Source organism: Nerophis ophidion, linkage group LG14, assembly GCF_033978795.1.
Source record: "Nerophis ophidion isolate RoL-2023_Sa linkage group LG14, RoL_Noph_v1.0, whole genome shotgun sequence".
Lineage (NCBI taxonomy): Eukaryota > Metazoa > Chordata > Actinopteri > Syngnathiformes > Syngnathidae > Nerophis > Nerophis ophidion.
In genome coordinates this window covers 39,097,480-39,111,538 of record NC_084624.1, presented here as the reverse complement: position 1 = coordinate 39,111,538, position 14,059 = coordinate 39,097,480, and the positions used below count along the sequence as shown (strand labels likewise).

Genomic DNA, 14,059 nt, shown 5'->3' with positions numbered 1-14,059 from the left:
AAGTTGAATCGTGCCCCATACGTGGCGCTTGTGTGTCTGTGTTCAGTAAATCAGTGCGTTACAAAAAACTAAGGAGACACGATGTTGCGGCTGGTTGTCGTATTAGTGGCCGCTGCAGGCTCCTTCATGCTCGGTCTGTCCCCGCTGGAAGCCTCCCCGACGGTCGTGCCGTGCCTCGCCCCGCTGCAATGGGAGGGCAGGTGGGTGTTGTACGACCACGGAACCGGCAGGAACAACCGGGCCGCGGTGTCCTACGACGGCCAGAACCAGAGACTGCGAATCCTGCAGCAGCACAAGAAACACACACCGTGTCAAAGGTCAACCTCTCTGTACTACTACTGCATTATAAATACACACATACTACTTGTATAGAAGCGTGTATTTGTACAACTAATTGTTTACTGCACTAACGAAGCGTGAGTTTGTACTATTTGTACTACCAACAGTTGTTTATTGCAGTAATTAAGTTTGTATTTGTATTACTAACAGTTGATTACTGCAGTAATTAAGTTTGTATTTGTATTACTAACAGTTGATTACTGCAGTAATTAAGTTTGTATTTGTATTACTAACAGTTGTTTACTACAGTAATGAAGTGTGTATTTGTACTACTAACAGTTGTTTACTGCAGTAATTAGGTTTGTATTTTTATTACTAACAGTTGATTACTGCAGTAATTAAGTTTGTATTTGTATTACTAACAGTTGTTTACTACAGTAATGAAGTGTGTATTTTTACTATTAACAGTTGTTTACTGCAGTAATGAAGTTTGTATTTGTACTACTAACAGTTGTTTACTACAGTAATTAGGTTTTTATTTTTATTACTAACAGTTGATTACTGCAGTAATTAAGTTTGTATTTGTATTACTAACAGTTGATTACTGCAGTAATTAAGTTTGTATTTGTATTACTAACAGTTGTTTACTACAGTAATGAAGTGAGTATTTGTACTACTAACAGTTGTTTACTGCAGTAATTAGGTTTGTGTTTTTATTACTAACAGTTGATTACTGCAGTAATTAAGTTTGTATTTGTATTACTAACAGTTGATTACTGCAGTAATTAAGTTTGTATTTATATTACTAACAGTTGTTTACTACAGTAATGAAGTGTGTATTTTTACTATTAACAGTTGTTTACTGCAGTAATTAAGTTTGTATTTGTATTACTAACAGTTGATTACTGCAGTAATTAAGTTTGTATTTGTATTACTAACAGTTGATTACTGCAGTAATTAAGTTTGTATTTGTATTACTAACAGTTGATTACTGCAGTAAATAAGTTTGTATTTGTATTACTAACAGTTGTTTACTACAGTAATGAAGTGTGTATTTTTACTATTAACAGTTGTTTACTACAGTAATGAAGTGTGTATTTGTACTACTAACAGTTGTTTACTGCAGTAATTAGGTTTGTATTTTTATTACTAACAGTTGATTACTGCAGTAATTAAGTTTGTATTTGTATTACTAACAGTTGTTTACTACAGTAATGACGTGTTTATTTTTACTATTAACAGTTGTTTACTGCAGTAATGAAGTTTGTATTTGTACTACTAACAGTTGTTTACTGCAGTAATTAGGTTTGTATTTTTATTACTAACAGTTGTTTACTGCAGTAATGAAGTGTGTAATTGTACTTTTAACATTTGTTTACAGCAGTAATGAAGTTTGTATTTGTATTACTAACAGTTGTTTACTGCAGTAATGAAGTGTGAATTTGCTCTTCTAACAGTTGTTTACTGCAGTAATGAAGTGTGTAATTTTACTTTTAACAGTTGTTTACTGCAGTAATTAGGTTTGTATTTGTAATACTGACAGTTGTTTACTACAGTAATGAAGTGTGTATTTGTACTATTAACAGTTGTTTACTGCAGTAATGAAGTTTGTATTTGTACTATTAAAATTTGGTTACTGCAGTAATGAAGTTTGTATTTGTACTATTAACATTTGTTTACAGCAGTAATGAAGTTTGTATTTGTAATACTAACAGTTGTTTACTACAGTAATGAAGTGTGTATTTGTACTATTAACAGTTGTTTACTGAAGTAATGAAGTTTGTATTTGTATTACTAACAGTTTACTGCAGTAATTAAGTTTGTATTTGTATTACTAACAGTTGTTTACTGCAGTAATGAAGTGTGTATTTGTACTACTAACAGTTGTTTACTGCAGCAATTAAGTTTGTATTTTTATTACTAACATTTGTTTACTGCAGTAATGAAGTGTGTATTTGTACTTTTAACATTTGTTTACTGCAGTAATGAAGTGTGTATTTGTACTACTAACAGTTGTTTACTGCAGCAATTAAGTTTGTATTTTTTTTACTAACAGTTGTATACTGCAGTAATGAAGTGTGTATTTGTACTTTTAACAGTTGTTTACTGCAGTAATGAAGTGTGTATTTGTACTTTTAACAGTTGTTTACTCCAGTAATTAGGTGTATATATTTGTAATACTAACAGTTGTTTACTACAGTAATGAAGTGTGTATTTGTACTATTAACAGTTGTTTACTCAAGTAATGAAGTTTGTATTTGTATTACTAACAGTTTACTGCAGTAATTAAGTTTGTATTTGTATTACTAACAGTTGTTTACTGCAGTAATGAAGTGTGTATTTGTACTATTAACAGTTGTTTACTGCAGTAATTAGGTTTGTATTTGTAATACTAACAGTTGTTTACTACAGTAATGAAGTGTGTGTTTTTACTATTAACAGTTGTTTACTGCAGTAATTAGGTTTGTATTTGTACTATTACCTGTTGTTTACCGCAGTAATGAAGTGTGTATTTGTACTGTTAACATTTGTTTACTGCAGTAATGAAGTTTGTATTTGTATTACTAACAGTTGTTTACTGCAGTAATGAAGTGTGTATTTGTACTTTTAACAGTTGTTTACTGCAGTAATGAAGTTTGTTTTTGTACTACTAACAGTTGTTTACTGCAATAATGAAATGTGCATTTGTACTACTAACAGCTGTTTACTGCATTAATGTGGCAATAAGGTTGCGCAACAGTGATTGTGTCTACTTTGTAAGACCATCATTGTTAAATAAAAAGAGTATTGTTGTTTGGGACCTGTAAAAAAACTGCTTATAATGTGACTATTATAATTAACTACAGTATGTAGTTTGAATTTGGACTTTTACCTATCAATCATTTGAAAGAAACGTAATGAGGTTTCTTTCTACAGGACACTTTCACAAAAATGTCACTTCATTTTTGAAAACCTCATAAAAAACTTTTACACATATCCTGTTAGTTTTGTGTGGGTGATAAAGTTGTTCCAATCAGGGTTTTATGCTGCCGAATATGATTATGATACAGTGTACTATTGCTATCAAAAGTACAAAGATATCAACACAATATTTAAACTGATTTCTTATTCTCTTTTTTTTTTTTTTTTTACATACAATTTTTTGCTCAAAACAAATTCCATAATGCACAATCACTGACAAAAGTGAAAACTTCTATCCACTACTCTTTGAAATATTTTGAATTTTTTTGCCCTCAAAGTCCTCCTGTGTCCAGGGAATTATTTCCTGAGTTTGTAAAGAGCGAGGATAAAAAGATTTTTGGAAGAAAAAAAATATTCACCAAATTATTTGGTATTGATTGTATACTGATACACCTCTTGTTATCAACACTGTCGACTAATGCAGTGTTTTTCAACCTTTTTTGAGTCAAGGCACATTTTTTTCATTAAAAAAATTCCCCAGGCACACCACCAGCAGAATACTTTTAAAAATGAAACTCAGCAGCCGATATTGACAGTGAAAAGTCGTTCCAGCAATTGTTGGATATGAATTCAAATCATAACCAAGCAGGCATCACCATAATTCTTGTCTCAAAGTAGGTGTACTGTCACCACCTGTCACATCACGCCCTGATTTATTTTTAGTTTTTTGGTGTTTCCTGTGCCTAGTGTTTTAGTTCTTGTTTTGCGCTCCTATTTTGGTGGCGTTTCCTGTTTCGTTGGTATTTTCCTGTAGCAGTTTCATGTCTTCCTTAGAAGCTATTCCCCGCACCCGCTTTGTTTTAGCAATCAAGAATATTTCAGTTATTTTTGTCATTGTGGGGACATTGTTGATAGCCTTGTCAGGTACGGACGTGGACGCAGTCTCTGTGCCACACGCTGTAAGTCTTTGCTCTCGTCCAGCATTCTTGTTTTGTTTACTTTGTTGCCAGTTCAGTTTTAGTTTCGTTCAGCATAGCCTTCCCTAAGCTTCATTGTCTTTTCTTGTGGGCACCCACCTTTGGTTATTTTTGGTTTAAAAATTAGATGCCTTTTTACCTTCACGCTGCCTCTCGCTGTCTGTTGCATATAATGATCATGACAAACCATGTTCCCGCCATCACAGCAATTAGCTACCTGCTGCCACCTACTGATATGGACTAGTATAACATGGTTAGTCAGCCAAGCTCTAGACCAGGAGTCACTAACCTTTTTGAAACCAAGAGCTACTTCTTGTGTACTGATTAATGCGAGGGCTACCAGTTTGATACACACTTAAATAAATTGCCAGAAATAGCCAATTTGCTCAATTTACCTTTAGTAAATAAATCTATATATTTACAAAAATGGGTATTTCTGTCTGTCATTCCGTCGTACATTTTTTTTTCCTTTTAGGGAAGGTTTTTTGTAGAGAATAAATGATGAAAAAAACACTTAATTGAACGGTTTAAAAGAGGAGAAAACACGAAAAAAAAAAATTGAAACATTGTTTATCTTCAATTTCGACTCTTTAAAATTCAAAATTCAACCGAAAAATATGAAGAGAAAAACTAGCTTATTCGAATCTTTTCGAAAAAATTTAAATAATTTATGGAACATTTTAGGATTTTTTTCCTGATTAAGATTAATTTTAGAATGTTTAAATTGGTTAAAATCCAATCTGCACTTTGTTAGAATATATGACAAATTGAGCCAAGCTATATTTCTAACAAAGACAAATCATTATTTCTTCTAGATTTTCCAGAACAAAAATTTAAAAATAAATTCAAAAGACTTTGAAAAAAGATTTAAATTTGATTGTACAGATTTTCTAGATTTTCTAGAATAATTTATTTGAATCTTAATCATAATAAGTTTGAAGAAATATTTCACAAATATTCTTCGTCGAAAAAACAGAAGCTAAAATGAAGAATTAAATTAAAAAATATTTATTATTGTTTACAATGGTATGGCTCAGTTGGTAGAGTGGCCGTGCCAGCAACTTGAAGGTTGCAGGTTGGATTCCCGCGTCCGCCTTCCTAGTCACTGCCGTTGTGTCCTTGGGCAAGACACTTTACCCACCTGCTCCCAGTGCCACCCACACTGGTTCAAATGTAACTTAGATATTGGGTTTCACTATGTAAAGCGCTTTGAGTCACTAGAGAAAAAGCGCTATATAAATATAATTCACTTCACTTCACAATAAAAAAAACAAATTTACTTGAACATTGATTTAAATTGTCAGGAAAGAAGAGGAAGGAATTTAAAAGGTAAAAATGTATGTGTTTAAAAATCCTAAAATCATTTTTAATAAGGTTATATTTTTTCTCTAAAATTGTCTTTCTGAAAGTTATAAGAAAACAAAGTAAAAAAATAAATGAATTTATTCAAACAAGTGAAGACCAAGTCTTTAAAATATTTTCTTGGATTTTTAATTCTATTTGAGTTTTGTCTCTCTTAGAATTAAAAATGTCGAGCAAAGCAAGACCAGCTTGCTAGTAAATAAATACAATTTTAAAAATAGAGGCAGCTCACTGGTAAGTGCTGCTATTTGAGCTATTTTTAGAACAGGCCAGCGGGCTACTCACCTGGTCCTTACGGGCTACCTGGTGCCCGCGGGCACCGCGTTGGTGACCCCTGCTCTAGACAGCAGAGACACTCAACAACAGCACATTATTTGCGGATTATAATTACTGGTTTGCAAAAAAGATTTTTAGATTTCAACAAACTAATGATCCACAAGGGAACATTTTCCACACAGTAGCTCAGTTACAAAGGATGGAAAGGATCATGCACACAAGGGCACAAAAAAAAGTAGACTTAAAATGTACAAACTTTTAACCCAATTAAGGGAAATTACACAATCTCCCACGGCACACCAGACTGTATGTAGTGTGCCGCGCCACAGAGGTTGAAAAACACTTGTTAATTTCCTGTTAATAACTGCTTACTCTGTGCTGTATCTCGCTTCCATCTAAACTTCTTAAACTTTACTAAATACGTATTGTGTTGTTTCAAGATAACTTAGCGGCTATCTTCGCTATTAGCTCGCCTGCTACAGCCTGCCCGTCCTGAGGGTAGTAACATGTCAAGCCTCGTCTTACAGACATCATATTTGGGGTGCTGAAAAAATTTGATTCCCATCCAAATCGGAATTGGTTCTTTTTTAGATTCTAAATTGATTCACAATTTTCAAAAAAAAATATTTTTTATACCTCACACGTCAACCGTTGCGAGACTTGTAACATGTTTTGAAAAGGTTTCATGACAATCTTTATACCAAATAATATATTGTAAGAATCTGTTTGAATCGAGAACCTATTCTGAATCAAATCTTCATCCCGAGAATCGGAATCAATTCATGATTTGTTATAAGATTTACATCCTTTGTACAGTAATGCATAAGAACTGCAGTTTTTTTTTTTGCGCACAGGTGTCAAACCGATCCGGCCCGAGACATCATTTTATCTGGCCCACAAACACCTGGAAATGATATGTGTCAATAAAATTGTTAATATTTTCACACTAATTCTAATGGATTTGTTTTAATTTTGACTGAAAAAATACATAGACTGCTTGAAATTGCATACCTTTTAAAGTTTAATAATATCCAATATTGCAACAAATATTACTTTGTATCAGGGGTCACCAACGTAGTGCCCGCGGGCACCAGGTAGCCCGTAAGGACCAGATGAGTAGCCCGCTGGCCTGTTCTAAAAATAGCTCAAATAGCGGCACTTACCAGTGAGCTGCCTCTATTTTTTAAATTTTATTTATTCACTAGCAAGCTGGTCTTGCTTTGCTCGACATTTTTAATTCCAAGAGAGACAAAACTCAATTAGAATTTGAAAATCCAAGAAAATATTTTAAGACTTGGTCTTCACTTGTTTAAATAAATTCATTTATTTTTTTTACTTTGCTTCCTATAACTTTCAGAAAGACAATTTTAGAGAAAAAACACAACCTTAAAAATGATTTTAGGATTTTTGAATACATATACCTTTTTACCTTTTAAATTCCTTCCTCTTCTTTCCTGACAATTTAAATCAATGTTCAAGTATTTTTTTTTTTTATTGTAAAGAATAATAAATACATTTTAATTTAATTCTTAATTTTAGCTTCTGTTTTTTCGACGAAGAATATTTGTGAAATATTTCTTCAAACTTATGATTAAAATTCAAAAACATTATTCTGGCAAATCTAGAAAATCTGTAGAATCGAATTTAAATCTTATTTCAAAGTATTTTGAATTTCTTTTGTTCTGGAAAATCTAGAAGAAATAATAATCTGTCTATGTTAGAAATATAGCTTGGTCCAATTTGTTTTATATTCTAACAAAGTGCAGATTGGATTTTAACCTATTTAAAACATGTCATCAAAAATATATATTTATTGTGAGAAATCATTAAGATGATCAGTGTTTCCACAAAGATAAATATCATTAATTATTAATAATAACATAGAGTTATGGGTAAATTGAGCAAATTGACTATTTCCGGCAATTTATTTGAGTGTGTATCAAACTGGTAGCCCTTCGCATTAATCAGTACCATAGAAGTAGCTCTTGGTTTCAAAAAGGTTGGTGACCCCTGCTTTATATTATCATACTTTGCAAACATTTTTGTTTAAAAAACAAAAACAAACTTAAATATCTGCTTGACTTATGATTTTACAGCAAACTATCCATTTTTAAGCCTTATTGACTCTTTTAATTTGACACAATTTGTGTCTGGTCCCACACACGGACGTGGTCACACGCTTGATCTTGTCCTCTCATATGGTCTACCGGTGTCTAACTTGGACTTTAGTGACAAAGTGCTTTCAGACATATTTGAGGCCAATTTTAACCGCTTGATAGCTGGAGTGCGCGCTCCTGCGTGTCTCTGTCGAGTTTTTAACCCTTCCACTGCTGGTCAGATTATTACTGCTTTTAACCAGGTTTTGTTTTACCTTCTGACTCTGTTTTTTTTTTCTGACACCGAGAAACTCAATGCATTGTTTGACTCCGCCTGTGAGACAGCCTTGAACTCAGTGGCTCCTTTTAAAAATCAAAAACGCTAAAACTAAATCAGAACCCTGGTTTAATGAGAGAACCCGTGCGATCAGACTTGAGTGCCGCAAAACTGAACGCAGATGAAGAAGGACAAGCTTCAGGTGTTAAAGGACGGTTTGCATGGATATCACAGCACAGTAAAAGAGGCAAAAAGAGAACATTTGGCAAACATTATTGCCTCAAATAGTCTTGACCCTCGTGTTTTATTCAAAACCATTGACTGTTCTTAATGCCCCTCAGCCTACATGTTTGGAACCATCCTCTGAATTGTGCAATGCCTTTTCAGAGTATTTCATTGATATAATTGCCACAACAAGGGCTCTCATTTCTGTTCCGACCTCTGACCCGTTTAACTACTCTGCTGTTTTTAATCAGTTTGAGAAAGAGACTCTGCGGCAGTTACAATAATTAACTAATCATATTCAGGTTCCTCAGAACCCTCAGCTTCCCCCCCATGATGCTGTCCCGCTTACATTCTTTAAAGAAGTATTTTCTTTCATAGAGCAGCCTGTTCTTAACATTTTAAATACCAGTCTGTGTTCTGGTGTGGTTCCTACCAGTTTTAAACACGCCCCCTGGTTCAAGCGCTTTTAAAGAAACCTGGTCTGGACAGTTCAGTTTTAGCCTATTTTAGACCCATTTCTAAGCTGCTTTTCCTCTCAAAGATCTTGGAGAAGATTGTTTTTACCCAGTTAAACACTTTTTTAGAGGACTGGGATATTTTAGAAGTCTTTCAGTCTGGGTTTCAACCCCTCCATAGTACCGAGTAAGTATTATTAAGGGTTTTTAATGACATCCTTCGAGCAACAGATTTAGGTGATCTTGTGATTTTAGTTTTACTCGATATAACAGCAGCATTTGATACGGTGGACCATAATAATTTAATTAGCCGCCCACAGCATTAAGCGGGCATTTGTGGTACCGCTTTGAGTTGGCTTAAGTCATATTTGACAAACAGGACCTTCTCTTTAAATGTTGCTGGTTCGGAATCCTCTGTTGCTCCCTTGACATGTGGGGTCCCACAGTGCTCAATTTTAGGACCACTGCTCTTTTCTATTGATTTACTTTGTCTGGCCTCAATCCTACGAAAGAATGGTATTTTTTTTCATTGTTATGCTGATGACACACAAATTTATTTTGCGTTAAGGAGAAATCCTGCCTCTTCAATGCAGCCACTACTTGCTTGTTTTGATGATATCAAGGCCTTGATGGTCCTAAATTTCTTAAATCTCAATGAAAAGTGGACAGAAGTAATAGTGTTTGGACCAGTGGTTCTTAACTTTTTTGGAGGTACCGAACCCCACTACTTTCCTATGGGCATTCCCCAAACCCTTCTTTAGTGAAAAATATAAATTTTTCAAATTCAAGACAAAGTTATCTGTTTTTTTACTGGTGCACAAATTGAACCGTGCATTAACATCACCTTGTTCAAAGAACAAAACCAACACAGTGCATGAACTCACAACAAATTACACACCTGCAAATCAGATCGAAAATTAGAGGGAACATTAGGGGTATCCATATTACGGCGATAGGGAGAAGTTTGTATTTACACGATGGGTTGGGTGTGTCTTGACCTACGCGTCGGAGGCTCCGCCGAACCCCTGAGGCCGACTCAACGAACCCCTGGGGTTCGATCGAACCCAGGTTAAGAATCACGGGTTTGGACCTTGTGGTACATGTGAGCTCCCCCATGTTGACTTTAGCCCTTTGGCTTTGCACGTTAAGCCCATGGTCACCAACCCAGGCTTTCGTATCGACAGTGATTTTAAATTGGACCGTCAGATTGTCAGAGTGGTGAAAGCAATCTTTTTTTTTAAATTTACGTCAGTTGGCCAAGGTTAAAAACCTTCTTTCTAGACAACAGTTAGAGACAGTAATCCATGCCTTTATCAAATCTCGGTTAGATTACTGTAACTCTTTGTATTTTGGAATTAGCCAGTCCTCCCTCTCACGTCTGCAGCTGGTTCAAAATGACTTTTAACAAACACAAGAAAAAGAGAACACATTACTCCTGTTTTAGCCTCCCTCCACTGGCAGCCTGTGTCTTTTAGAGTCCATTTTAAAGTTATTTTACTCGTTTTTAAATCCTTACATGGTCTTTCTTCACCTTACCTCTCTGAGCTGCTCCACCTCTGTATCCCCACCCGGTCCCTCAGGTCAGCTGATCAGCTGATCCTGGAGGTCCCCAAATCAAAGCGCAAGCTTTGAGGGGACAAGGCCTTCTCTGTTGCGGGTCCCAAACTCTGGAACGAGCTCCCTCTCTATGTGAGACAGGCCCCTTTTTTTGGCTACTTTTAAGGCCCTTTTTAAAACCCATTTTTATTCACTGGCTTTTACCCTGTATGAGACTTTAAACTGTTTTTAACTTTTTAAACTGTTTTTAAATGTTTAACTTATTTTAATTTAAGAAATTGTTCTTAGGATAATTTGTATTTGCTTTTTCAATGTGTATTTTACTTCTGTTTTAAATGTTATTTTTTACTCTGTGCTTTGCCTGTATATCTTTGTGGTGTACAGTCCTTTGTTCTTCAACTGTGGTTGTTTTTAAAGGGCTTTATAAATAAAGTTGGTATGGTATGGTATCAAATTAATAAAAATGACAATACATTTGACGGTGTTCTTTACAGCATATTACTGTAAATTGAAAAAAACTACCAGTTTTTTGCGTTAAAATTCTGTCGACTGATCTGCCATATTTTTACTGTAAAATCTACGGTTGTGGTTTTTAACGGTGTGTTACTATGAATGAAAAAAAAAAAGTTACATCTGTTTTTACAGTAGAAAAACTGGCAGCTAAGTTGCCAGAATAAAAAAGGAACTTGTACTGTTTTTCCATTAACAATATAAAGTTGTAAAAACCATTGTAAATGTAATAGTCAAGTTATGGCAACTAAGCTGCCAGCTTTTTCCCTAACCCACCCGCCAAAAAACAGTGGTACTCTTTTTCCATTTACCGTAAAATGTTATTAAAAAAAACCCCACTATATACTACAGTAAAATTTTGTGAATGTAAAGTTTTTACTGTAAAATCGACAGTTTACTTAAAACAATTTATATAATTAATAATGAAATCCAGAGGCAAATTCATACATTATTTGCTGTTACAAGCGCCCCCTGATAGCTACCATAACTGCGATGTGGCCCTCAATGAAAACGCGTTTGACATCCCTGTTTTAGCGCAATGGAGGATTACAGTAATACATCGTTTATTGCTGTTAATTGGTTTTAGGACAGAGGTGGGTAGTAACGCGCTACATTTACTCCGTTACATCTACTTGAGTAACTTTTGGGATAAATTGTACTTCTAAGAGTAGTTTTAATGCAACATACTTTTACTTTTACTTGAGTATTTTTATAGGGCAGAAACACGACTTTTACTCCGCTCCATTTATCTACATTCAGCTCGCTACTCGCTACTGATTTTTATCGATCTGTTAATGCGCGCTTTGTTTGTTTGTTTAGTCAGACGGACCTTCAAAGTAGGATCTATCACATGCCTGCGTTTCACCAATCAAATGCAGTCACTGGTGACATTTGACTCCATTTCACCAATCAAACAGAGCCAGGCGGTCACATGATTAACTGCACACTCTTTTTTTTATAAACGTTTATTTATAAATTTCAACATTTACAAACAGTTGAAAATAATAATCAAAGTAAGTACAAAAACAGTAAAAAAAAACAGTATAAAAACCGTACAAAACAGCGCCAGGGTTTTTTAAATTCAAAGTAACTAAAATAGAATGCTAAAAATATATATACTGTATATAAAATAAACAAAGTGCAAAGCCATGGGCTCACTCAATCTCAGTAAATAACTTAAATTTCGAACACAGCATCATCGTTTTCACAGCTTTTCGGTTGTTAGAGGTTGAGTGTTTTAATGTGTAGTTTTAAATCTTTTTTAAAGGCACGAAAAACAGGTCGGGTATTTAGAAACTTACATTTATGAATATAAAACTTAGCCAATAGTATAATGAGGTTGCAAAGGTAAAATTCATTTTCACATTTTTTTTCAATACAGTGTAAAACCAAATATATATTGTTTAATATATATTATTGTTTTAGTTGCTTAAGAGATATTCCTGGCTTTGAGTTTGTTCATTGCTATTTTTTATGTTTTTGTGCATTACTTGTTGCCGTCATCATTAAACGAACAGGTTACTCATCAGTTACTCGGTACTTAAGTAGTTTTTTCACAACATACTTTTTACTTTTACTCAAGTAAATATTTGGGTGACTACTCCTTACTTTTACTTGAGTAATACATCTCTAAAATAACAGTACTCTTACTTGAGTACAATTTCTGGCTACTCTACCCACCTCTGGTTTTGGACATGACCGCGATCAATTAATTTCCACCAACAAGGAATGATTCATTTTAAATTGAATATTTCCATAGCTGAAACATAAAAAAACTTAACTACCTTCTAAATACATGTTTCAACATTTTAAGAGCCCTCTAGACATGAAATAACATCCTTTAAACACCATTACACTATTTTAATCTAATATAGTAATGCTGAGCCAATCAGTGTAATCTAATAGGTTTGGTCTCATTTAGCGGCCAAAATTGCTATAGTATGGATATTTTTAGTCAATTTAGCTATTTATGCTTTAAGATGCTTAATTTAAGTCAAACATTTTGTTGACTATGCTTTAAAAAAAATACAAAACATTTTTGATGCGGATTGCCTGCATTGACTCAGAGGAACCCTTTATCAACATCAGTATTTTTTTTGCTGTTGCAGGTACTTTGAGTACATCTACTTGTACGACAGCATGGTGATGTTCCAGATCGACCAGAAGACCAAAGAATGTTCCAAGGTGGCCATGACTGAGGCCTGGGACCCCTTTGACATTCCAAACAACTCCACCTTTGAAGACCAGTACATCATCGGCGGTCCTGGGGACAACGTGGAGGTTCAGGAGTGGTCTGACAGGAAGCCGGCGCGCAAACGTGAGTCTCAACAAGTTGACACGAGGACAACCGCGATGGCGGGGTGAATAAAAACCTGTGGTGTGTCCCAGATGAGACGTGGGTGGGCGTGTACACGGTGAAGGACTGCTACCCAGTACAGGAGACCTACATCAAGAACAGCAGCGTCACCACTTCCACTCGCTTCTTCAACATCCAACTGGGCATCAGCGACCCAGACGTCTTCAGCCCTCCCAGCACCTGCCAGTCAGCACGACCCCTTGCTATGACTCAGTCCAGCTGCTGAGGCCTGACCTTTGACCTTTGACCTTACACCGCCCATATTGATTGGCTACTTATCGATTTTTGATCTGGTATCAAGATGGTAGCATTACTTCTACCGCGCAAGTTTTTATTTTGTTATAAAGTCAAAACCAATGTTTTAAAAGACACAATCATTTGTGGATTTTGAAGATTTAATAACTTGATGAGACTTTAAAGTCCGAGCAATTATAGGATAGGATAGGTCTTTATTGTCATTGCACAAGTACAACGAAACTTTGTAAACACTCAGTAAAGTTAACCATTTGTGTGCTTGGATTTTATTCCCACAAATGACAATAAACTTGTAAAAAAAAAATCATCATACCACAGCTGATGTCTTCATTTGCATGTCATTAAAATGATTAAATTGTCGGAGATGACAAATCTAAATAAAAGCTGATAATCCTGCACATTTGATGGTTTTCTGTTGTTTTATTTATTTAATTGTGATTTCAACCAAACCTAACCCCCCCACCCCAACCCCCTCCACATACCACACTCCGGATTGTAAATTATGTAAATAATTGGTGATTACTACTACTTAG

General features: G+C 34.8%; 1 protein-coding gene across 1 annotated transcript; it reads left to right on the top strand.

Moving 5' to 3' along the window:
* Window positions 1-15: 15 nt before the first annotated feature.
* On the top strand, window positions 16-13,929 carry epdr1 (ependymin related 1). Its single transcript, XM_061920720.1, has 3 exons — window positions 16-317; window positions 13,024-13,232; window positions 13,304-13,929. Exons 1-3 carry the CDS (start codon window positions 82-84, stop codon window positions 13,495-13,497), a joined length of 639 nt encoding a protein of 212 aa, XP_061776704.1. The 5' UTR covers window positions 16-81; the 3' UTR covers window positions 13,498-13,929.
* Window positions 13,930-14,059: the final 130 nt, after the last annotated feature.

Bases quoted from the DNA above. Each gene is read 5' to 3' on its own strand.
- epdr1 (XM_061920720.1), top strand. From the start codon at position 82: ATGTTGCGGCTGGTTGTCGTATTAGTGGCCGCTGCAGGCTCCTTCATG. The intron at 318-13,023 runs GTCAACCTCTCT...TTGCTGTTGCAG, and splicing joins AAACACACACCGTGTCAAAG to GTACTTTGAGTACATCTACT. The intron at 13,233-13,303 runs GTGAGTCTCAAC...GGTGTGTCCCAG, and splicing joins CAGGAAGCCGGCGCGCAAAC to ATGAGACGTGGGTGGGCGTG.